Source organism: Dendropsophus ebraccatus, chromosome 11, assembly GCF_027789765.1.
Source record: "Dendropsophus ebraccatus isolate aDenEbr1 chromosome 11, aDenEbr1.pat, whole genome shotgun sequence".
NCBI lineage: Eukaryota > Metazoa > Chordata > Amphibia > Anura > Hylidae > Dendropsophus > Dendropsophus ebraccatus.
The window spans coordinates 58,190,433-58,216,671 of NC_091464.1; the positions used below are offsets into that span (position 1 = coordinate 58,190,433).

A 26,239-nucleotide genomic window follows, 5' to 3' on the forward strand; every position below is an offset into this window, starting at 1 on the left:
AAAGAAATGACGTCCACTTACCTCCCCAGTGGACGTCTTTTCTTTCAGCCACCTCCTCCCCGGCCACATCTAAAAATAGCCCCCACGCTGGATAACCCCTTTAATAATTATAACTAGAAGACATTTAACCCTTCAGTTCAGCATGAGGTAAGATGGCTGCTAGAGACATCATGGCTGAACTAGGGCTAGGCCTGATTAGTGTGACTGATGGCCTTTATGCCCATTCTTTTGGTAGTTGTAGTTGGGTCATAACATTTTGGTAAAAGTTTTTGATATTTCTTTATAACCCAACCCTGATCTCCATTTCTCCACCATATTGTCTCTGCTGATTGGAGGTTTCTTGCTGTTCATGTTGTTTGCTTAGAGGCCCTCCAGACTTAGGGCCCCGCAGAACAGGTGGATTCATACTGACATGACGTGTCACTTTGCGCATAGAAGGGCCACAGTCAACTCGATTTGTGACATGGTTAAACTAGACCTTATTTAGAGGGTATATATCAATGAGGATGAATACATAAGGGGGTGAATATACATAAACTCACAAGTAAGTAATATTGTCAATTTAGACATATAAGGACCTCCATAAGCCTATGATGGGAACTAGGACTCGACAAATTGGATGATCACATTCCCGGTACATACAGTATATTAACAATTTAGATCCATAATGCAGAACTGTGTCTGCCGTGGGCCGGGGTAGCTAAGAGGTGGTGTTGCAGCTAGGTGGTGTTGGGTCACTTGGGCATTTGTCATGGTGGCCAGGATTGGTGTTGGAACCCACCCCCGGACACACTGCCACTGCGCTTGAGGTAAGATTAACCCAACTGTAAGGTGTGGGTACAGGTGCAGTGGCACACAAAAAAAAGTAGAGTCAATTGCTTAACCAGAACAATTTCCTTACTGGTAACTTTAGTGCAATACAATACATTCCTGGTAATTGCTGGTAAGAGCCGGTGCAGGTGACAAAGTAAGGGAAGAGTAGAGGTTGAGGTAGCTTGAGGAGTGAGTATAGGGACCGTCTTGGGGGCATTGTCCAAGTAAAACTGTACTCTGCTGGGATAAGGTTTAGTAGAAGTAAAGAAGAGAAGAATACCCGTACTCATGGTTCGATAGTGTGAGTGCCAATTTGGGTAGTATGAGCCGCAGTCCTTAACAACTGGATGTAGCAGACTTTCTGAGACTTCCCAGAAAAGCCATGCAGACAGTAGGATTCATCAGCTTCCAGCTATTTCTCCTACTGGGGGTCAGTACCTAGCTGTGGTTACTGCCCTGAGAATATAGGATAGGGATTCCAGACGTGGACAAGGTTTCCCGAGAGGATGGCTACCCCACCTGAGGGTTTAGTACTGCATACTGGAGCCGGTCTCTCAGTAAAGAAATAATTCTCTCTCTCTTGCCGTGTCTTCCCTCCACACCAACTGACAAAAGACCTCTCACCAGGAACTGACCTCACTTTTAGGGTATAAACCCACACACCGTATATGCAGCGTATTTACTGCTGCGATACGCAGCAAACTCGCAGCAAACTCGCAGCAAAATCGCAGCAGATTAGATCTAAATAACTGAACACAGCATCAAATCTGTACCAACAAATCTGCTGCGTATTTGTTGCATATCTGCTGCATATACGGTGTGTGGGTTTATACCCTTATAGGAGTAACTAAGCTTCACCGTGATTGGTAGGGATGCTGGAGACAGGAGAGAGACGAAGTGTAAGAGGTTGGAAAGTGAGGGAAAGATACCTGCACCGATGATAGGACAACAATAAACATGTGACAGACAACTGTTAACCCATAACCTTCCTTCTGCTGTGCTCATAGGAAGACTTGTACAGTAGGGAGTGACACCTAGTGGGGAAAATACACAACAGCACCTTCATCCCCTTCTAGTGCGGTACCTGACAGAGGCACTTTACCCAGGTGGCATAAGACTTAGTTGACCACCAGTAACGGGACACTACACCTGGACCCTTGATTTGGGGTTGGGTTTAAGAGTTTAGATGAACAATTCTGGGCATGGATTTTAATGAGAATATGGCTATAAAGCCAAGATGTGCAATGAGTTTAATGGAGGGGAGGTCATGTATACCACCTGTTTTGGTAGTCCTGGAACTACAGATATGAAGGTTAGTAGAGGATCTTCTAAATCTAATGTCATTACTTGAGGTTGTTATTAGTCAAGGAGTCATGATGTACCCAACACTATTTTAATGGTCTCCATGAACCTTTGATGGGGGGTTCATTTTTGACAGCTTGGCTGAAAGGTCATGGCATAAATTTCAGTGGCTAAAGACACCATAAATGTTCTTTTATAACTCTACAATGTCTAGTGACTTTGACCAAGAGGTGGTCATGTGACCAATGAAGAGTCCAAGACCAAAGACATGTCATTGCTCAAATAGTAGCTAAACCATCTTTTACTATGTAAGTTGTTATGAGACGTAAGACTGTGTACATAAGATCAGTGCCATGTTTTACAAGACTTTCCTGGATTAACTACTCAGACGCACCCAAGAAGGTCAACAAGGGTAATATCCTTTATTGAAATGCCCCACATCCTAATGGTTAAGTCATATACAGTACATTGTCCCAAAGAATGGTGAGCAATTACAGTCACATACCAGTTGCATCTACAGCAGTGCAAATCTATGACGGCGTGCATGGAGCGGTTGACCCTACACTCCCCCGATGAAATAGTGCAAAAAAACTTTACACACATGGAAACGAGCTATATGATCCACTTCCACAAGAGACATAGATGCACATTTCTGCACGCTGGTTGCTTGCATTGATTCTTGCATTGTTAATAAAAAAAATAATTGGAAATCTAGTTCCAAGTTAATAATAAACATGAAATTTTTTAATTTTTTTTTTTACATTTTTGATTTTTTTTTTTTACATTTTTTATTCATTCATTATGACTAAATGTTAACTCTGTTAAAATAGAAATATAAAAAAAATCCTTCCTTTCGACAGAGATCTGTACAAACATAATATAGATTTATATTTTGTGACATTAAGCTGATTAAAAAAATATTATTTTTTTTTGTTTCATTTTTTTTTAAAGGGAATTTTTGGATATTTTATAGGATCGATACAATGGAGCTTAGTCTTCATATACAATCTTTAATCTTTTACATAAACTCAACTTGTGCATTCAATGATTGATTTGGCTCCAAAATCTTTTTACAAAATAAAGGAGCTGCCCATATGACCAATCAGATTACTCAATACATAATAGCAGCTGGAATTTGATTGGCTCATATGGGTGACCTTTAAAGGGGATCTTAAAGGGGTTATCCAAGATAAGAAAAATACAGCTGATTTCTTAATTTCTTGTCCTCAGGCTGTGTGGTGTATTACAGGTCAGTTCCTTTGAAGTAAATGGAGCCAAGTTGTAATACCCCCATAGAACCTGAGGATAGCTGTGGTGCTGTTTTTGGAAGAAATTAGCTTTTTTCCCCCTTGTCTGGATAACCCCTTTAAGCAATTTCCCCATTCTAATTCTTTTTGGCGTATAGGGCCACTACTAAAGAAATAACTCCCACTCCCTCCCCAAGCTGCTGTACATGTATTAGATGTAGTGGAGTCAGAAATGTAGTGTGCGACCTGCAGATTTTGGATCTTTTCACTTCCCATTGTGGGTTTCTCTCTTGCAGAATAGTAAGGGCTATCTCCTCCACACCTCTCACAGCATAGTCTCAAACACACATACTGTATACGTACAGGGGGAGATTTATCAAACATGGTGTAAAGTGAAACTGGCTCAGTTGCCCCTAGCAGCCAAAGTGTATACACTCCGTCCGGGATTCCCTCAGCCTTCAGCACAACTAAAGTATCTTACTAATCACGGCCGTTGCAACAAAGGCCGTAATTACTGCGGAACTTACGTTGTGTGAACATGGCCTTACCCATAATGAGCATACTCATTGGGGGGTGGGGGGATTTATCAAACTGGTGTAAAGTAGGATTGTCTAAGTTGCCCCCAGCAACCAATCAGATTCCACCTTTCATTCCTCACAGACTCTTTTGAAAATGAAAGGTGGAATTTGGTTGCTAGGGGCAACTGAGCCAGTTCTACTTTACACCATGTTTGATAAAACTCCCCCACAGAGTCTCCCGCCCCCCCACCCCAGGATGTAACTCAGGATCAGTGCAGGACCCCACCAGCAGAATAGTGAGAGCAGCTCTGGAGTATAATACAGGATGTAACTCAGGATCAGTACAGGATAAGTTATGTATGTACACAGTGACCCCACCAGCAGAATAGTGAGTAAAGCTCTAGAGTATAATACAGGATGTAACTCAGGATCAGTACAGGATAAGTAATGTAATGTATGTATACAATGACCCCACCAGCAGAATAGTGAGTGCAGCTCTGGAGTATAATACAGGATGTAACTCAGGATCAGTACAGGATAAGTAATGTATGTACACAGTGACCCCACCAGCAGAATAGTGGGTGCAGCTCTGGAGTATAATACACAATGTAACTAGGGATCAGTACAGGATAAGTAATGTATGTACACAGTGACTGCACCAGCAGAATAGTGAGTGCAGCTCTGGAGCATAATACAGGATGTAACTCAGGATCAGTGCAGGATCAGTAATGTAATGTATGTTCACAGGGACTCCACCAGCAGAATATTTTATATGTAATATATAAAATGGTGCTGAGTTGTGGACATCCCCATAGGAAAGTGTTCTGTGGTTGCAGTAGCATTTACTTGAATGTCCAACATTGAGAACTATATACACAGACTAAGAATGCCCAAGATTAGAATATTCACAGCTACTGTCCTGCAAAAACAGCACCACCTCTGTGTTCAGGTTGTGTGTGGTATTGCAATTCAATTCCATTCACTTGACTGGAACTGAGCTGCAAACCTACAATCAAACTGAGGACAGGAGAGGTGCTGTTTCTAAAAGAAAGCGGCCATGTTTTTCTAAGCCTGGATAACTTAAAGCTGTTGTAGAGGATTAAAGAATGTGATGAACACAAGATACTGAAAGGGAAAATGCAGCAAGCTGTATATATTGTATGCATGTCAGGGATTTAACATTAATTTAAAAAAAAAAGCTGAAAAAGGGTAAAATCAAACTTTTACTAGAAAACCCGGCTTTTTACAAAGATTATTTCATTTTCGCTAGTGATAATCTTCAGATGTTGAGGCCACTTGTTTTGAACAGACTGCACAATTAATGTACTTGCAGCAGTGGCCACTAAGGCTGCATTCCCACGTTCTGTGATCCTGACGGATCACGGACGTGGAATGCATGTACCGGAGTCCCCCCGCGCCCGGACAGCATCTGTAATTAGATGCTGGGAGCGGGGGAGACTGTATTCATAAGTGCCGCGCTGTAATGAATCAGCCGCGCGGTGTTGTTACTACAGTGCGGCGCTTATGAATACAGTCTCCCCCGCTCCCAGCATCTAATTACAGATGCTGTCCGGCCGCGGGGGGACTCCGGTACATGCATTCCACGTCCGTGATCTGTCAGGATCATGGAACGTGGGAATGCAGCCTTAGGGTCCTCGTGAGTGTGACCTGCAGCTGAACCATTACACAGGGGTATAACTACAGGGGGTGCAGAGGTAGAGGTTGCACTTGGGCCGTGGTACCTGAGAAGGCCCTTAGGTCCATGTGTCACACAAAAAGACACTTGTATTATAAATTGCACATCATAGGTGGTGGCGCTGTTTCAGATTCTGTACTGAGTGTCAGGTTTAAATCTGTTAGATGTCATAGAGAGGGAATCCGCATGGATTAGATCAGTGTTCCCTAACCTGTGGATCTCTAGCTGATGGAAAACTACAACTTCCATGGAGCCTGGAAATGGAACTACAAGTACCATCATCACCGAACACCTAGGTGTGGTCCCTCTCTAACCTCCGTGGCAGTATTTACCTCAGGAAGAGGGAGAGAGTTATTACCACCCGGCCTGTGACAGGATACTGTATATCTTCATATATTCAACATAACCTCTATCCTCCCTGAGTTCTCCTCACTCCAGACTGCTACATTATGTGCAATGCTTTAATGGATTAGATTGTTATATAGAATTTTTTTTTTCTAGATTTAAAGAAGCCCTCTACCTTTACACTTACTTCCCTGAATTCCCCATTCTGCTCAGAATATTCAGCAACTCTGCAAAAATAAAAAAGGAGTTCATTATATTGACCAATACATAAAAAGAATCTAAAATACCATTTTAAATCCTTTATATGTAGTTTTACCCATGAACCTTAGAATTTATATTGCACATAAAAATTTGTGATGTAGTAGAAATGAGTTTGCTATTTAGGCCAAATTATGCTACAGGACATTAGAAATCTGCTCTGTCTCACTGTCACCATCTAGCGGTTATTTTGGGGCAGTGCAGATGAATTTCAGGCTGAAAGTAGCCACAAGCCGATCCAGAGACCTCAAGGTGATTTCCTGATGTGTCATATATGATCTTACATAGGACTGCAGGTGAAGCTACCATGCTGTTTTAATTCACAATACTAAACTAAATCACACATTTGACTGTACACTAAGTTCTGTATAGATGTATTATTGAATGCAGTCTCAGGCTATGTTCACATTACAGTATTTTTGCTCAGTATTTTGCAACCAAAACCAGGAGTGGATTTGAAACACAGAAAGGCTATGTTCACACACTTTTGAAATTGAGTGTATGTCCATCATTTAACGACAAATAATGGCCGTTGTTTTAAAATAACGATAATTATTTGCGATTCCAAAATCCTAAGAAAAAATTCTGTGTGGGAACATAGTCTTAAAGGACAACTCCAGTGTTAAAAAACAAAACACATACATTTTATACTTACCATGTTTCCAGTGATGATCGTTGCTTGAATTTCTCACCAGCCGGTCAGTTCCGGTAGGCGTCTTTGGATCTCCCTCACTTCCAGTTCCAGTGAAGTGAATGGGAGAGGAAAGGCTACTGGTGCGCATGCGCACTAACAGGCGTTTCATTGGCTGGCGTGCATCACAAGGCTTCCAGCTTGCTCAGCCAATCAGGGGTGAGCAAGCTGGAAGCCATGTGATGCACTCCAGCCAATAAAAAGGCTGCCAGTGCGCCAGTAGCCTTTCCTCTCCCATTCAGTTCTACAGGAAGACGCAGAGGAGGAAGATGACCAGTTATATAACTTTGTAATGTGTGTTTATTTAGGAAAAAAACATACAACGCCAAAGTTGTCCTTTAAAGGGGTTATCCAGGATTACAACAACATGGCTGCTTTCTTCTAAGAACAGCACCCCACTGGTTGTATGTAGTATTGAACCTTGGCTCCCTTCACTTCAATGGTAGAAAGCTGAAAAACCACACACACAAAGAACAGAGGTAGCGCTATTTCTCTAAGAAAGCGGCTATGTTCTTCTAATTCTGGATAACCCCTTTAAGCTGGCCCTACACAAGAGATAGCTGTCATCCGAATGTTTACCCAATTCCCCCATACACATGCATGTTTCACGCAGTTGAGTATGCATGTGTTCTCAATGTAAAGTGGAGAAGGCCTCTACCAGACTGTGGGTTCAGCTGGTACTGTGTGGGGCCTGAGCTGGAGAAACCTTCTGTATTGTATGTAACTACTATAGAGCCTTCCACCAGCTTCCTGCTACTGCAGAACGTTACACCCTACTATATAATGACAACAGAAGGAAGCAAACACCGGACGATCTCATGCTGCCTTATACATGTTTGACTTGGATCAGCGCAGGCGGACGATAACAAGTCAACACTTGTGTCACATACTTAAACATTGAGTCCGTGGCGGATATTAACCCATTGCATTGACATCAATGCTAAAGCGACAGTACAGCCAAGACTTATACACTGTCCTATGCCTAGTAACAGGGGGGCAAGGCTCAAGGAATCTCTCTTTGGCAGGGAGGGGCAACTGTGGCCCTCCAACTGTTGTAGAACTACAATTCCCATCATGCCTGGACAGTTAAAGCCAAAGGTTTGGCTGTTCACACATATGGGAATAGTAGTTCTGAAATATCTGGAGGACTACAGTTGCCCAACCTTGCTCTTTGGTGTTCTTTAAATACCTGTGCTCTGCCCCTTCAGACCCTGCATAAAACAATATACCAGTCCTGTCCAGTGTTCCTTTAATTCCAATTCTGTTTTAAAGTACCCATAGCCTTAAAGTGACAGTAGGTGTTACTGTAATTACATGCATTATAAAGCTCAGTCAGGGGGTTAATATTTGTACCGGGGATCTCTAATCGTCACTCTACAGCAGGATCTAATAAAGTGGCAAAACAATATATATGTATATCTCATATCTGTCAGCAATGCGGTTTGTGGTTAATATTGACTTTTCTCACTCCGTCTTCCCTTCCTGATGTGTCTGTGACTTTTGGGAGCCAGTCCAGTTTTGACTCCCATTGAACATTTTTACATGATTATTTATAGGGTGGAATAACAAACCACTCCTGGGAGTGCAGGAATACAGGTTGAGCAGCCCCCATGCACAATATAGAGGCTGACCGCAAGGGACTGGTGTAACAGAGGAAATACTAGGATAGATATGGGGTCATTGGCCACTTTATAGTAAAGTTGCTGTGTACAGTATTAGTAAATGTGTGCACTGCCCCTTACTGACAGCAGCTCCCTGTGTACCTCGCAGCACTGATATCAGGCACCCCTCCTCCAAACTGTGCTGTCCTGCTCTGTAAGCTGAACAGCAATCCTATGCACCTGGCCTGTATAGGCCTATAAAAGACACTAAGGCTATCTTAAAGTGACTGTACCACCAGGCCCAGGCTGAAGCACTGGAGGCGGGCCGACCCACCCTAAGTGGGAAGAAACTCTAGCCCCCTCCATGACGTCACTCCATTAGAATCAATGGAACCCTATCATAGAGGGGCTAGGGTTTCCTCCCACTAAGGGTGGGTCGGCCCGCCTCCAGTGCTTCAGCCTGGGCCTGGTGGTACAGTCACTTTAAGAACTGGCTTAGTACTGAGGTTTGGGTGCTAGAGTTATGACGTATGGGTTCTGGAGTCATTCATTATGGGTGCTGGAGTTTTGAGGCATCTGTGCTGCAGTCATGAGGTATGGACGCTGTAGTTTTAGGGTATGGTTTCTGCAGTCATGGGGTATCTGTGTTGTAGTTGTGTGGTATGGGTGCTGGAGTTATGGGGTGTGGGTGCTGTAGTTTTGGGGTATAGGTGCTAGAGTTGTGGGGTATGGGTACTGTATTTGTAGGGTATGGCTGCTGGAGTTCTGTGTATGGTCATTGGAGTAATGGGTTATGGGTGCTAGAGTTATGGGGTATGAGTGTTGGAATCATGGTGTATGGGTACTGTAGTTGTAGGGTATAGGTGCCGAAGTCATGGGGTGTGGGTGTCAAAGTCATGGGGTATGCTTGCTGTAGTTGTAGGATATGGGGGCTGGAGTCATGGGGTATGAGTGCTTAAGTTGTAGGACATTGGTGCTAGAGTAATAGGGGAATGGATGCTGCAGTCATGGAGTATGGGTGCTGGAGTTGTCGGGTATAGGTGCATGGTTTTTGGAGTAATGGAGCTCTGGTTTGGGTGCTGGAGTTGTCGGGTATAGGTGCAGGGAGCTGGAGTAATGGAGCTCTGGTTTAGGTGCTGAAGTTGTCGGGTATGGGTTCATGGGTTTTGGAGTAATGGAGCTCTGGTTTGGGTGCTGGAGTTGTCGGGTATAGGTGCATGGTTTTTGGAGTAATGGAGCTCTGGTTTGGGTGCTGGAGTTGTCGGGTATAGGTGCATGGAGTTGTAGTAATGGAGCTCTGGTTTGGGTGCTGGAGTTGTCGGGTATGGTTTCATGGGTTTTGGAGTAATGGAGCTCTGGTTTGGGTGCTGGAGTTGTCGGGTATAGGTGCATGGTTTTTGGAGTAATGGAGCTCTGGTTTGGGTGCTGGAGTTGTCGGGTATAGGTGCATGGAGTTGTAGTAATGGAGCTCTGGTTTGGGTGCTGGAGTTGTCGGGTATGGGTTCATGGGTTTTGGAGTAATGGAGCTCTGGTTTGGGTGCTGGAGTTGTCGGGTATAGGTGCATGGAGTTGGAGTAATGGAGCTCTGAAAAAAGGTTATGGCCTCTGGAGCCTTTAGGTTGGGATCAGGATGCTGCAGTGTGGATACTACGCCCTGGACTCTACAGAACTATTAGGGGGCTGATGTGTAGGACCCCCGGCTGTCTTGGTGCAATGCTGCGACTCAGGGCTGTTTGGAGGAGCTCTGAGGTGCAGACATTATATATTAAGAGATGGCGCATATGTCATTCCAACAACAATTTCCTCCAAAGTTATAACTCTGTATAATTGTTTGAAACCAGAGCAATACGAGAAGTGAAAGCTGAGCTGTGCCGGGTTGCTATGGGCAACGCAGAGAATCTTATTATAAACCAGCAGTGACATATTTCCTAGAATTTATATATTCCTTTAAATAATAGATCATGCTCACCAGTTCTTGTCTTAGCCATAAGGCCATAGCAACCAATCACAGTGCAGCTTGTATTACTCAATCCGCTCTAATAAAAAATAAAAAGCTAAATAAAAGGAAAAATATGTAATAAAAAAATGTGAATGATAATGATATGTAATGGATGAGTGATTGGCTACAAGCTGCCGAAACCATTCCCACATGCGGCTAGCAAGGGTTCCAACTAGATTTGTTAATGACCGCATGGTTTTTGTAGGGGTTACCTGCAAAATTATGCAGTAACAAATCTTAAGGCCCTATTACACGGAACAATTATCGGCCGATAATCGTTCTGTGTAATAGAATACAGCGATTAGCTGACATGAACGATGCAATGTATATACACAGTGACCCCACAAGCAGAATACTGAGTGCAGCGCTGGAGTATAATACAGGATGTACCCTAACTCAGGATCAACTAAGGATAAGCAGAACTGCGTGCAGCTCTGGAGTTACTGCTTGACTGAAGGGCTTTTTCTATGGCTACCAGTGTGTGACTCTATTCCAGATTACAATGTATGTGCAGTGATGAGATGAAATGAATACAATGGTGGGATGGAGTTGAGGTTTTCAGTACAAATTTATTCATCTATACAAAAGGTTAATACGTTCTCTGTCGATCCATTATATACACACAGCAGGATCACCAGAAATCTTTTGGTCAAGTGACAAATGAAAAAGGAAAATCTCTTCTACATCATTCTAGGTCCATTGTGCAATCATTGACTTAAATAACAATAAAATAATAATAATAATAAAAAGATTTTACTGAGAAATTATCAGATACGGATGCGGAAAGTGAGGCAACCATATAGATGACTGCGTCATTAAGGCCCTTAAAGGGGTTGTCCACGCTTAGAAAAACATGGCCGCTTACATCTAGAAACAGCACCATTCTTGTCTTCAGTTTGGCTGTGGGGTTTTGCAACTCAGTTTCATTGAAGTGAATGGAGCTGAATTGTAATACCACACACAACCTGGGGACAGGGGTAGTGCTGTTTTTGTAAGAAAGTACCTGTGCTTTTTCTAATTCCTGATAACCCCTTTAATACCCCCAATAGAATGATCCATATCCATAGTGACATGGTGATGTACATCTACTATACTTACAGCATAGTGACTACCTTCACTTATATCGGAACTATACCATTCGGGGAGGTAAAAAATGGTGCAATGTGCTGCTCAGAATGGGGCACGTTTTAAGTTTGATGTTTCCTGACCAGTTAAACACATGAACCATATAGGGCATTGATGGTGGTGAAGGTGCTTTATAAACATGCAGGTAGCATTCTACATACATTCAGCTATGGAACAAATCTGCATTGGGTTGTGAACTAAAAATGTCAATGTCTTTGTGCATATTGTTGAGGTAGTATGTGCGTATAGTGGAGAAACCCAGAGAGCAGAAGAAAAATACCAGCATGCTTGGAGGTGTAGAGGGGGCTTCACAATGAAAAAATAGGGGTCTTTTGTGGGGGGCAACTCTACATTGAGTCAAAAGGGTATTGTCATTCTATAGTCAAACTTGGGTCCTCCAACTGTTGCAAAACAATCCCCATCATGCCTGTCCAGGCATGATGGGGATTGTAGTTTTGCAACAGGTGAAGGGCCATGAGATGGCTGGAAGTTTTCTTATGTCCTATGCTCCTATGGCTGTATTAATCGGATTCTTATCGATAACCTTCCCTACAGGTTTCGGGATCGTGCACGGATTGTGGCTGGGAAGATTAAAGGAGTTATCTAGGATTAGAAAAATCAAAGCTACTTTCTTGCAAAAAAAAGCGCCACCCCTGTCCTCAGGTTGTGTGTGGTATTACAACTCAGCTCCATTCACTTTAATGGAACTGATCTGCGCAACCAACACCCAAACTAAGCACAAGCATGTTGCTGTTTCTGGAGAAAATGGGCCAGTTTTGTTTTTCTAAGTCTGGACAACTCCTTTAAGGTGGATAATTTTGCCCTGATGTCTGGTTGTTTTTAGGTGAATCAGAGTGTAAACTTTTTGAAAACATTGACATTTGTCCTAATTCCATGGTCTGTGCAACAAAACAGACCTAGTAACATCATCATGCTAAAGATGGACACCTAATAGAGTTTAAAGTGAACATGGCTGAGAACCCTGACATCCTTTTCTCTTCCCCAGCCAACACTACCACCACTGTTTATGCAGATATGGATGGGCCCTGAAATGTCCTCATCCACCCAAATTGCCACTTCATAATTGAAAATCTGCTTGGAAGTGATGCAGTTTGATGGCACCCCTCCCTGCCCTGGCCCCATGCTTTGGCATGCCAACAGGATGTTTATTTTTTTGGTAATTTTAAGTGAGTGATTTTGTGAGTACCTTACAATCAAATGACTCCATTGAACCTCCTGACTACATTCAGAACTTAACCAAGCCATAGAAGTTACATTTAAATATACATCTGTTCTTCAAGAATACTTCTGAGGCCAGCTCTAGGAAAACAGTGCTAAATCTTAAAGGGTATCTGTCGCCTTTAAATCATGGCACCTCGGCAGGTGCTGTTGCCTCCAACAAGACCCCCCCCCATAGGGTAATAAACTGAAGCATGACTTAACATGTAGCTCTCGAAAATACAGAGAGTCCAGTGAGGGCCCAAAGGTAAACATCTTAGGACCAGGAACCACTTTGGGAGGGCATTAGCATATAAAGCATGTTCCATGTAATCCTTCATTTGGGGGAATCATTTAATGGGTGAAACTATGCCCACTATGTGGTACCTTGGAGATGCCATAATCCTGGTGACAGATTCCTTTGAGTTGGGATTGTCAAAGAAAGTTGTAGCTTTCAGGAAGCTGTCGAGATCTATAACATCCAAGACGCTGACGCCTTAAGGAATCCAAAAAAATAAAAAAAGTAAACCTTGAATATTCCAAGTAAGAGGACTCCCCTCCATACCACAGTCATTAGCTGCAAGGACATTCTACGTCAATACTAGACCAAGGATGAAGACGTCAGTCCTTTCGTATCCTTGAAGGAATACAGAGTAGTCAACTCTCGACCTTCTAGATTTCCCTTCATTTTCTTCCTAGTTAAATCTAGAAAGTTTATATTTACCCAATGGCCCGAAGGAAAAAAAGAGATCTCCACAGTACTTGAGAAGATCACCCAACATGTCGACCAACCCAACAGGGTTTGGTAAAGTTGGGTCTCAAGATTTAGCATAGCAGTACAATAATGGTCTTCTGTGGATTTCCTCCATGTATCAGTCTAACTAACCTTTCTTCTCAGCCCGGCCTTTACCTTTCTGCCCGGATTTTGTATCGTAGTACGAAATAGGCTATGAGTCGCAGAGTGACGAAGAAAACTCCCAGGATGATAAAGTCTAAGTACAGCTTGGCATTTTCCACGTCGAGTTCTTTAAGTATGGCTTCCGACTTCTGGAAGTGGCAGGTTTCGTCTTTGTCGCAGTGCAGGTCTTCTCTGTCGAGGCCGTAAATGGATAAAATAACTCCCTCAAATCCGTATCTGTGAAGGAGAGATATGGTGTTAATCTTGGGAGAGTGATCAGTGAAGAATAGAAGATTTCTCTGTTGTTGTGTAGGTTGTTTAGATAGAATTCCCATGAGTAACCTAGGATAAGTGTCTGGGAAAGTACTGATTATCACTACTTGGTGACCAACATGTAATACTTTTCCCCTGTAGTGGCCACTGCTGCTTCATGAATACCGTAAACAAGCTGCTGTTGATAGATCTGAAATTTATCAGACAGATTATTGAAGCCAAAGCCAGGAATGGATTTGAAAAGAGGAGAAATCTTAATCTTTTCTTTATGACCTGATCTATGTTTATTGTCTGTTCCTGGCTTTGGCTTTAATAATTTGTCAGATATCTGTCAGATATATCTGTCTATGTAAACACACCCTATGTGGGCAATGGTCAAATTATATGTCTATATTCTGACTTTGCACCTTCCTATGTCTGTGAGGATGTTCATGTATTCATGAGTCAATTTCACATAAGCCTTGTTAAAAAGAAAGCGGTAACCCGACTTATTGATGCTATCAAAAATGAAAAAGCTAAGAACAATAGACAGAGCAGATTACACCTCCCGTTGCTGAGATGGCTGCATTCCTAGAACAACAGCACTACCTGTATAGCAAATGTTATTACACTATGAACAAACATTGTCTCTATGGGAAATTTCATGTTCATGTCTCTAAGTGTCAGTACTATTATGTTATACCCACAAATATTAACCAAGTGACACCTTCAGCAGATGATACTGGCATTGGACCATTCGAGGGTGCTGTGTTGTAGTAATTCAGCACCCCCTACTGGCCACAATGAATACAATCAAAGCAGTGTGTGTTTTAATAGGAAGAGAATGATAAGCATGTATCACTGTATGTATGACAAAGAGGTAATAGACTGAGTCCTGATGAAGCACCGAGGGATTTATTCTGTGTACAACACTGTGGAATATGTTGTCTCCATATATATATATAAATAAAGGTATGCACATTTATTACCTGACATATGACATATAGGACATCCACTGAAGGTAGCCGGGAATAGTGTCAAAGCTGACGAAGAATCCAGAGAAAAGCAGAACGGGAATCGCCGTCACCGGACCCACAAAGGTCGCCACCTGAAGGACGGGTATTATTAGCAGATGTAATCTTTATATTTTCAGATTTCTTTTTTATTGCACATCAGGTATAAACCAGTGTTCAAAGAATATTGTGTATAATTATCAAACACACATAAGAACATATGTCCATTGTACTAGATGTTCCAGATGGAGCAGAGCTGAGTAGTTATTCGTGCTAAGGATTGGACACAATTATAATAATTTCTGTCACTAGGGGGCAGTGTATACCCAGCTCTATGGCTCATGTTTACCAGGATAGGATTGTTACACAGGCCAATAGAAGGTGGTGATTGATAGTTGAGTATATGGGGCACTGTGTCAGTATAATGAATCGGGATGCGTACCTGTAAGGAGGTCGATGCTGCCCCTATAAGAAGCCCCAAGGACTGAGCCACCAGTGACGTCATTGTTCCCAGGGCCGAGAATAAGACAAATCTGAGGGCGTCCGACGGCTGTGATGTCATCCAATACACAATGCTGCAATATGCCACGGGGAACATTATCTGAAAACACACAATGCGGTCACTACATAACATGCCATTCAAGCATCTGAAAAGCAGAAAGGAATAATTGGGATGTGTGTGCTACCTGGAAGGGGACGTCAGCCATGGTTTTGGCTAGGTAGTACGCCTTCAGGCTGTACCAGTAGTTGAGATGTTCTCTAAGAAACACTCCCATCTCCAGAGGAACTGTGAAGAGCAAAGAGCATCATATCAGCACAATATTGTGCTCACAACTATAGCTTCCAATGGACATCTTTGTATTTCCTGAAACACTCTGTGCTGGGGTTGACTTTCTTGTTTTTACCACCTAATGGTCACTCACTGACCTCCCACTTGTCTCCATTCTCCTTCACAGATCATCATACTGACATGTCCCCTGTCACATATAGTCCGGTCCCCACTAACATCATTGCATCAATGGGCAAGTCACTGCCCCTCCTGAAATACTCTGTGCTGTTGGGATAACCCCTCTTCTTTCTGTATGTAACCATCAATTCGCAACCTCCTCCTTCTCCACATAACATGCCACTGCCAGCCTTGTCCTTACTAACATCACCATGTGGACAAGTCACTGCACCCTAAAAGGTCAGCACATTTTTCTCCTGAAATACTTTGTGCTGCTGGATACCCTGCTCCTTCTCCTAAGTCATCCTCAGCCAGTGATCTCCCACTTGTCCTCATTATTTTCCCCACACCATAACAGACCAATCCTAACTAACATACGCACAGGTCACTGCCTCCAGCCTCATGCTCCTCTCCTGAAATACTCTGTACTGCTGGTTACCCTGTTCTTTCCATTCTGTCTGTGATCACTCATTTGTGTCCCTTTCCTTTATCACATCATGACACTGCCCCGTCACTCAGCCCTGTCCTCCCTACCATCATCACATGAGTGGCCAGGTCACAGCATGCCCCTCTCCTCAAATACTCTGTGCTGTGGGGTATCTTGCCTGTAATACACAATATACTCACAGGTCAGCACTGTTGGCATCAGAGCTGCAAACATTAAGAAGAGCATGGAGAAGAAGAGGAAGCCGGAGTTACTCAGGACCTTCTTCGCCTCGTTCCCGATCCCGAGGTAGAGCAATCCTATGAGGATCCCAATTCCAATATGGGAGGTGATACGTAAGTGAGTCAGCACCTGGGGAGAGGAGGAAAGTCATGAGCCTAATGTGAACAGGAGCTGAAAAATTACTGTGAGGCTTAGAGCTGGGACATCAGTAAGGACTAATAATGCATCTCATCTACAATGCAAAGGTAATACAATGTAAGTTATGTAGTTACTGTTAGGCACTATATGGTACTATTATGTGTGCCCTGTATAGAGATATATAGTTACTGTTAGGCACTATATGGTACTATTATGTGTGCCCTGTATAGAGATATATAGTTACTGTTACATACCTCCCAACTTTTGCAAAGAGCAAAGAGGGACATGTGCGCCGCGGTCCCAATAGCCACGCCCCCATAGCGACCCTCCATAGCCACACCCCCATAGCAACCCTCCATAGCCACGCCCCTATATCAACCCTCCATAGCCACTCCCCTACAGTCACCACATGCTGCTGACTGAATAGTGCCCTATACAGTATCCAATCCCGCCAAAAATGCCCTATATGGTATCCAATCCCCCATTATAGTGCCCCACATAGTATTCAATCCCCCCAATAGTGCCACACATAGTATCCAATGCCCCCATATAGTGCCCCACATAGTATCCAATCCCCCACATAGTGCCCCACATAGTATCCAATCCCCCACATAGTGCCCCACATAGTATCCAATGCCCCCATATAGTGACCAACATAGTATCCAATCCTCACATAGTGCCCCACATAGAATCCAATCCCCCACATAGTGCCCCACATAGTATCCAATCCCCCACATAGTGCCCCACATAGAATCCAATCCCCCATATAGTGCCCCACATAGTATCCAATCCCCCATATAGTGCCCCACATAGTATCCAATGCCCCATATAGTGCCCCACATAGTATCCAATGCCCCCATATAGAGCCCCACATAGTAGCCAATGCCCCCATATAGTGCCCCATATAGTAGCCAATCCCCCATATAGTGCCCCACATAGTATCCAATGCCCCATATAGTGCCCCACATAGTATCCAATGCCCCCATATAGAGCCCCACATAGTAGCAATGCCCCATATAGTGCCCCACATAGTATCCAATGCCCCATATAGTGCCCCACATAGTAGCCATGCCCCCATATATGCCCCACATAGTAGCCAATCCCCCATATAGTGCCCACATAGTAGCCAATGCCCCCATATATGCCCCACATAGTAGCCAATCCCCCATATAGTGCCCCACATAGTAGCCAATCCCCCATATATGCCCCACATAGTAGCCAATCCCCCATATATGCCCCACATAGTAAACAATGCCGCCATATATGCCCCACATAGTAGCCAATCCCCCAAATATGCCCCACATAGTAGCCAATGCCCCCCATATAGTAGCTAATGCCTCCATATAGTGCCCCACATAGTAGCCAATCCCCCCACATAGTAGCCAATACCCCATATAGCGCCCCACAGAGTAGCCAATCCCCCCATTAGTGTGGCACCAGCGGCAAAAACAATAAACCAGTAACTCACCTGTCCTCCGGTCCCAGCAGCTCATCTCCCGGCAGAGCGTGCACTCCCGTCATCCTCCGGGGCGGGCAGCGGGGTATACAGACACTGACTGTGCCGGAAGTGATTCATGAGCAGGTCACTTCCGGTACAGTTAGTGACTCTGTACCCCCGCTGCCCGCCCCGGAGGATGACGGGAGTGCGCATTCTGCCGGGAGAGGAGCTGCTGGGACCGGAGGACAGGTGAGTAACTGATTTATTGTTTTTTTCGCTGGGGCCACTTAAAATGCGGGACACGGGGGGCCGTTCCGGGACCGCGGGACAGAACCCCGAAAACGGGACTGTCCCGCGAAATCCGGGACGGTTGGGAGGTATGCTGTTAGGCACTATATGGTACTATTATGTGTGCCCTGTATAGAGATATATAGTTACTGTTAGGCACTATATGGTACTATTATGTGTGCCCTGTATAGAGATATATAGTTACTGTTAGGCACTATATGGTACTATTATGTGTGCCCTGTATAGAGATATATAGTTACTGTTAGGCACTATATGGTACTATTATGTGTGCCCTGTATAGAGATATATAGTTACTGTTAGGCACTATATGGTACTATTATGTGTGCCCTGTATAGAGATATATAGTTACTGTTAGGCACTATATGGTACTATTATGTGTGCCCTGTATAGAGTTATATAGTTACTGTTAGGCACTATATGGTAATATTATATAGGGCAGCACTAAACCAATATTATTTTCCTTCTATAAACACACATCCACAGGTTCCCCACACTAGGGACCCTCGGACCTTGTCCAGCCGAGCCCCTATATGATAGATAGCCTGATCTTTGGGCTGGCTTCCTGGCTGCTATCAGTGGTCCCTGATTTCGGGGGGGGGGGGGGGGCGGACCCCCAGTGATGTGATGACACTCATGCTTAGCTCCCTTCTTTCTATTTTATTCTCAGAGCTTCCACATATTTTCCTGTGGTAAAGGTCAATTAGCGATTGATTGCCGCCTCTCCAATGATTGTAACAACCCTACTCTTCATGTCCTCTGCACGCAGAAAATCGTTCCTGTCGCCATGGAAACTGAGGTAGACGTGTATTATCCTTAAAAGTCAAGAAAATGCGTTTCCGAAATAGACACTTCAAGGAGAACATGGCAAATGGCTGAAAGGGACACTGGACACAACATGGAAGGCAATTTAAAGGGACACTCTGGGCACAACATAGTGGACAGCTTAAAGGGACACTCCGGGCAAAACATGGAGGACAATTTAAAGAGACACTCCGGGCACAACATGGTGGACAGTTTAAAGCATGGGTCTCCAAACTGCGGCCCTGTTGCAATACTACATTTCCCATCATGCCTGGACAGCTAAATCCAAGGCCTTAGCTGTCCGGGCATGATGGGAATTGTGGTTTTCTAACAGCTGGAGAGCTGCAGTTTGGAGACCCATGGTTTAAAGGGACACTCCAGAGAAAACATGGAGGACACCTCAAACAAAACATAGCGGATTTCTAGAAAAGACTCTATATGATCCATATGGGAGGTATACGACAACCATATTGATTGATTGGTTTACTTTACATTAGAAATTCTATCATCATACTAGTTAGACCATGTGACTTACAGAGTCCCTCATGATGCTGAGACACGTCCTCTTGAACAGAATACAGAACTGGGTAAGGCAGCTGGCAGAGAAGCTGTGACACCCCTCTGTGGGCGACGAGTCCTGCAACCACAACACAAGGACACGGTTATATCCATTCCTTATAGAAAAGTCCTGAAACTTTCTGATATACTTCGCCACAAAATTACTCAACATTCAGATCTCTGCTTGCTGTCAATGAATGGAAATATCCTCATTTACATCCAGATGTGGTCCCACTAGCATTGCTGAAACATGTTACAGTGTACCAGTACAGGAGGGGGCGGTATATGCTGCTGCACCCAAAATGGCAGCAGTATATACAGAAAAGTGCCAGAATAGGGATACATTAAAAATGTAGGCATTAAAGGAAATTACTGGTGCAAAGTTCATGTTAAATTACCCCTATCCTGTTCCTCAAGAGTCTATGTAACTGTTTACCTCATCAGATGGTTTGTGCCAAAGGAATGGGTTGGGCTCAGTCTCCCCACAATGGTCCCTCTTCAAGTCGGTCCCACACATCTCCTGAACCGCTCTGACAAGTCGCGGATTCTGGTCTCCGTATTCTCCAGAGGCCACCTCCATTACTGCGGAAAGGTGAAGAACACAGCATAGGTAAGGTTACATTGGTACAAGGGAAAAGGTTATCAGAGATACAAAAATACAGCACCAGGCTAGTGTTCTGCTGTTGGGGACATCAATTACTTATCCTGTGTTATACTCCAGAGCTGCACTCACTATTCTGCTGGTGGGGTCACTACGTACATCCATTACATTACTTTTCCTGTACTCATCCTGAGTTACATCCTGTATTATACTCCAGAGCTGCAGTCACTATTCTGCTGGTGGGGTCACTGTGTACATACATTACATTACTTATCCTCTACAGATCCTCAATTACATCCTGTATTATACTCCAGAGCTGCAATCACTATTGTGCTGGTGGGGGTCACTGTATATATACATTACATTATCTATCCTGTACTGATCCTGAGTTACATCCTGTATTATACCCCAGAGCTGCACTCACTATTCTGCTGGGGGTGTCACTGTGTACATACATTACATTACTTATCCTCTACAGATCCTCAATTACATCCTGTATTATACTCCAGAGCTGCAATCACTATTGTGCTGGTGGGGGTCACTGTATATATACATTACATTATCTATCCTGTACTGATCCTGAGTTACATCCTGTATTATACTCCAGAGCTGCACTCACTATTCTGCTGGTGGAGTCACTGTGTACATACATTACATTACTTATCCTGTACTGATCCTGAGTTACATCCTGTATTATACTCCAGAGCTGCACTCACTATTCTGCCACTGATGTGCAGTAATGTGTTTGACTCATTTGTGTTTGACACATTTTCAGTAGATGAACTCTCCAAAAGTGAACATAGGAATGCTCAGTGATGTTCAATGAGGCCCATTAATTTATTATAGAGAATCACAGTGATAATTCTAGAAGACGTTACTCACTGAAGTCCGCCGGGTTGTGATAGGTCGGGCAGTTTAATCCGAGAACCCGCAAGTACGGAACAAGATTTGACACTTTCCCACGGTAGATGCATTGTCCTTGGCTTAATACATAAAGCTGTGTATGAAAAGAAGAGGAGAAACGTGTAATGTTATCTGTTCTGCCGCTTTTCCTGCAATCTAATCCTAAAAGATATTCACCAGCGTTATTTATACTACAGACGAATAAAGATTGGTCATTTTGTTTTGGAAGAAAAAATTTAAAAAAGAAAAAAAAACTTGTATCAAGCTCAAAGGGGTTGTCCAGCGAAAATCTTTTTCTTTCAAATTAACTGATATCAGAAAGTTATATAGATTTGTAATTTACTTCTATTAAAAATTCTCAAGTCTTCCCATACTTATTAGCTACTGTATGTCATGCAGGAAATGTTGTTTTATTTTCTGTCTCACACACTGCTCTCTGCTGACATCTCTGGCCGAGACAGGAACTCTGTCTCAGTTTTCTATGAATCCCCAGACTAAAAATAAAAAACAAATTTCCTGCATTCTCATATAGTAGCTGATAAGTATGGGAAGACTTGAGATTTTTTTAATAGAAGTTAATTGCAAATCTATACAACTTTCTGACACCAGCTGATTTGAAAAAAAAAAAAAAAAAAGATTTTTGCTGGACAACCCCTTTAAAAAGCTTATCCTCCTTGAGCAACACCTGTCTATTAAAAGGCCTTCCCATTTATAAGCTGATCACATGACGTCATCAATCAGCTGTAATCTGTGGGAGATCCCTGGCAGAGAGTGACCAAATACAGTTGCTCCTCTGGGGCTGGTGTATAGAAAGTTCTCAGCTATGATTGGTCCACTGCATTCGTTCATGGGAGGTCCAAACCTCAAGGCTCTTCCTCTCCACAGATAACTTAGACCCTCCCATTGGGAGCATACAGTATATAGCATATTGCTTAGATCTGCCATCAGTGTCTAAATAATGATTCCCATATTATTTTGTCATCATCCCACCTGATCAAAGAGCTCAAACAGCTTGGCACTCGGCTGGTGAATGGTGCAGATTATATTTCGGCCACCTTGAGCCAAGGATTTCATTAGGGAGACAACCTGGAAGCAGGAGGAACTGTCCAGTCCACTAGAAAAAGCAACAGAGAAACAATTGGTGTAATAAATAAACCTCCTGGTTTGTGCACAAATTTGTGACTTTTCCTGTTCTTTCTCATTCTCTATGGGACTACCACATATTAGAGTCCAACTATCCTCCCTTTGTATACTGGACAATCTGAATAAGCACTATATAGATGTATCATATAAGCACTATATGGATGTATCATACAGCCACTATTATATAAGAACTATGTAGATGTACCATATCAGCATAATTAAATAATCCCCATATGGAGGTATCATATAGGCACTACTATACAGTATAAGCACTATATACAGTAGATGTATCATATCAACACTATTATATAAGCACTATTTGGATGTACCATACAGCCACTATTGTATAGCCACCATATGGATATATCATATCTGCACTATTTTATAAGCAACGTATGGATGTGTCATATCGGCGCTATTATATAAGCACCATATGGATGTATCATAGCATTATTAATAATAATAAGCACCGTATGGAGGTTTCATATGGACACTATTATATAAGCAGCATATGGAGGAATCATACAGTCAATATGATATAAGCACTATATAGATGTATCATATCGGAATTATTAATAATAACAAGCACCATATGGAGGTCCATATTATGTGAGCACAGCCTGGCACTTTTATTAACTTTCTTCTCTTAATCTGTCCCTACTAAACAGAGAAGGAGAAGCTTGTGCAGTCGTTTTTCATGGGCCTCTGTGGACCTTTCTCCGGCCCTGGATCTATGTAGAACACACTGCGGAGTAAAGCCTCGTCCTCAGCAATAACCTATAATGCAAGCCACGGCACAGCAAGCTTCCTCTGACCCATTTTCATGATTACTGCTTTAATTAGAAGTGAATGGATTAAAAGATTACAAGTTTTCTCTGTTCTCAGGCAAACGCGGCCAAGACTCCTCGATAGAGTAAAAAGTCAACGAGAAAAATATCCCGGCTACATTTAAAAAAAAATAATTATTCACCCCATTCAAGTTTTATTCTGTGTATGATCCATTTGCTATTTGGATTCAGGCATTTGATATGCTTGTGTTATTATTCCCACTGCCAATCACATTCTATAGGCAAAGTGGGCAGATCAATACCAAACCATCGATACCAGGTTGTACCACTACTGAAGGGAACACCATGGGCCCAGATGGAATGAACACTGCTATGAATTACAGGAATCATAATGCAATTCTGTCTTCTCCTGCATATTAGATGTTTGAGGCAGCTATCTCACTGACTGATCTGTTGCTCTGGATCAGCTATCATGAGTAACAGCCCTGGACTGTTTGGATTTGAATTCCTATTGGTTAGCCCCTATTTAAAGGGGTATTCCCTTTTCCTATGCCATAGGATAAGGATTCCTACGATGGAGATACAATCCTATGGTGGTTGGACCACCAGCAATCAGTTTAGATAGGGAATAACAAGCTTAGATGGGAATATGTAGTGTCCCAGTACAGATGTGTCACTAAATCCTGTATTCTGTGTTGGAGACAAACGAAGTGCTGGAGAGAAATGGAGAAAGAGTTGCTGCTGCAGTTTATAGCAAGGCCTTGTCCAGGCCAGGGCCCAGGGCCTCTAGTCAGTTAGTTGGAGTTTAGAGAGACAGAAGTTTTGTTTGAGCTTGAGAGAAACAAGTATGCAGTGCTAACCCCAAAGGTGGGGTAACTGTTACATGGGATAAACCTTGCCTATGCCAGGGACAACCAACTCAGATGAAAACGGGGATTAGTCTGCAGTGGAGCAAAAAGCATAAGCTGAAGTAATCCATTGTAACCTGCTCAACCTGCTCAGAAAACCTTGAGGTGTTGGCTATACCCTGTTGTTTAAACCTGGGACTTGGACTACTAAACTAGACACTCTATGGGCTCTTCTGGCAAAAGGCGGTCTTCTTCTTCTTTCTCAGTCTTGACTGTGAGTACGAGCTTCTTCTTCTTCTACACAGTACAAGTTATCCCGGCAGAGTTCTGCACTTATTAGGCAAGGCCCCAAGACAGTCCCTTAACCGATTCTACTTAAGGTACACTTCTCTATCTACCTTACAAGCACCCAAGCTAAACCTTCTGTGTTGTTCATCAGGAGCAAAGACGTTATTCTGTTCACCTTCGAAAGTACTAACAAGTTGTACTGTACTAATTGCTATTCTGGTTAAGTGCTGGACTCTGTGCTCATTCCTCTCTCTCCCACCTGCACCCACACACACCCAGTGCTCCCCTTACAAAGCTTAGTGCTAGTGTAAACCGAGAGTGGGCATCACCACTCCTGGCCGCAGTGTCAAGTGTCAAATAAAAAAAAAAAAAAACAGCTCACCCACTGCTTTTACCATCTAGCAACCCCAGTCATGGAAAATACCCCTTTAAATATGCCTGGCTGGTGCAGTTCTCTGTGAATCTGTATCAGGTACTTCTTGGATCTCTATATTTGTTTGGTTCTTGTTCTAGGTCCTTAGGTATTTCTTGGTTCTTTTTATGTGTCTTGTCGCAAGTTTCAGTGTTTTTCTGGGATTTAGAGAATGTGTGCTGTTTTTGCTAAGGAGAATTAATCCAGGGTTTTCATAGGGACATTGAAGGGACAGTGAGGTGTCTGGTATTAGGTTACTGTTCAGATAATTGGTTTGGGGAAAGATTATCTTTGTCCTCGCATTTGTCATCTGCTGCTTATCATTTATATACACACCATCATCCATTCTATCTTCTCAAGGTCCTGTCCTCTATTGGTGAGTTGTTATACCTTTTACCTGCTAGCGTTGATATATGATTGATTTCCTGACTATCTCCTTGTTATAGTATTAAACTGTACTGTAAGTCTTGGGGGTGTCTGAGTACTGGGAGCCACGGTTAGGACCCAGGAAAAGCGACTGATATAAGTGAAGCCAGATTCTGCAGTCTAGTATATATATATATATATATATATATATATATAATGTGCTTACCTTGTGGGTTCATCAAAGAACATAACTGGAGGATTGTTCACCAGCTCGAGAGCGATGGCCAATCGTTTTCTCTGACCCCCGGAGAGGCAGCCAGTCCTGGTGTCCGCACACGGCAACAACCCCAGCGCTGTCAGGATTTCTTTTACCTGTGAAGGTGTATATGGTCAGTACTGTTCATACATATATCAGTCACCTGACAGGATTCTGTGAATCAAAGGGTCTTAAACTTTAAAGAAGAACTCAGAAACAAAATGTTATTAAAGTATTGTATTGCCCCCCAAAAATTATACAAATCACCAATATACACTTATTACGGGAAATGCTTATAAAGTGCTTTTTTCCCTGCACTTACTATTGCATCAAGGCTTCACTTCCTGGATAACATGGTGATGTCACTTCCTGGATAACATAGTGATGTCACTTTCTGGATAACATGGTGATGTCACGACCCGACTCCCAGAGCTGTGCGGGCTGTGGCTGCTGTAGAAGTTGGTGGCAGAGGGATGCCCAGTGTCCCTCCAGTGCCCTGTGTCCCTCAGTGTCATCCTGCCATCATCCTCTCCAGCAGCCACAGCCCGCACAGCTGTGGGAGTCGGGGCGTGACATCACCATTTTATCCAGGAAGTGACATCACCATTTTATTCAGGAAGTAAAGCCTTGATGCAGTAGTAAGTGCAAGGAAAGAAACACTTTATAAGCATTTCCCTCAATAAGTCTATATTAGTAATTTGTATAACTTTTAGGGGGCAATACAATAGTTTAAGGAAAAATTTTGCCGGAGTTCTCCTTTAAAGTTGACAACTTATAAATGTCAATGCAGGGGATTTGTAT

The 26,239-nt window shown here is 43.1% G+C and overlaps 1 protein-coding gene across 3 annotated transcripts in view; it reads right to left on the reverse strand.

Annotated features, from left to right (window-relative positions):
• Positions 1-10,933: 10,933 nt before the first annotated feature.
• ABCG1 (ATP binding cassette subfamily G member 1) overlaps positions 10,934-26,239 on the reverse strand; it is an 83,419-nt gene continuing 68,113 nt past the window's right edge. For 2 of the 3 annotated variants that reach the window (XM_069946225.1, XM_069946224.1), the window contains exons 6-15: positions 25,409-25,554; positions 22,328-22,451; positions 21,317-21,431; positions 20,270-20,415; positions 19,811-19,912; positions 16,550-16,718; positions 15,663-15,763; positions 15,419-15,577; positions 14,953-15,071; positions 10,934-13,948 (exon numbers count right to left, since the gene is read on the reverse strand). In XM_069946225.1, the coding sequence (XP_069802326.1) occupies positions 13,720-13,948; positions 14,953-15,071; positions 15,419-15,577; positions 15,663-15,763; positions 16,550-16,718; positions 19,811-19,912; positions 20,270-20,415; positions 21,317-21,431; positions 22,328-22,451; positions 25,409-25,554 (1,410 nt within the window). In that variant the 3' untranslated portion in view covers positions 10,934-13,719. The remainder of the gene's footprint in view (positions 13,949-14,952; positions 15,072-15,418; positions 15,578-15,662; positions 15,764-16,549; positions 16,719-19,810; positions 19,913-20,269; positions 20,416-21,316; positions 21,432-22,327; positions 22,452-25,408; positions 25,555-26,239) is intronic. The other variant, XM_069946227.1, reaches the window with a different exon arrangement.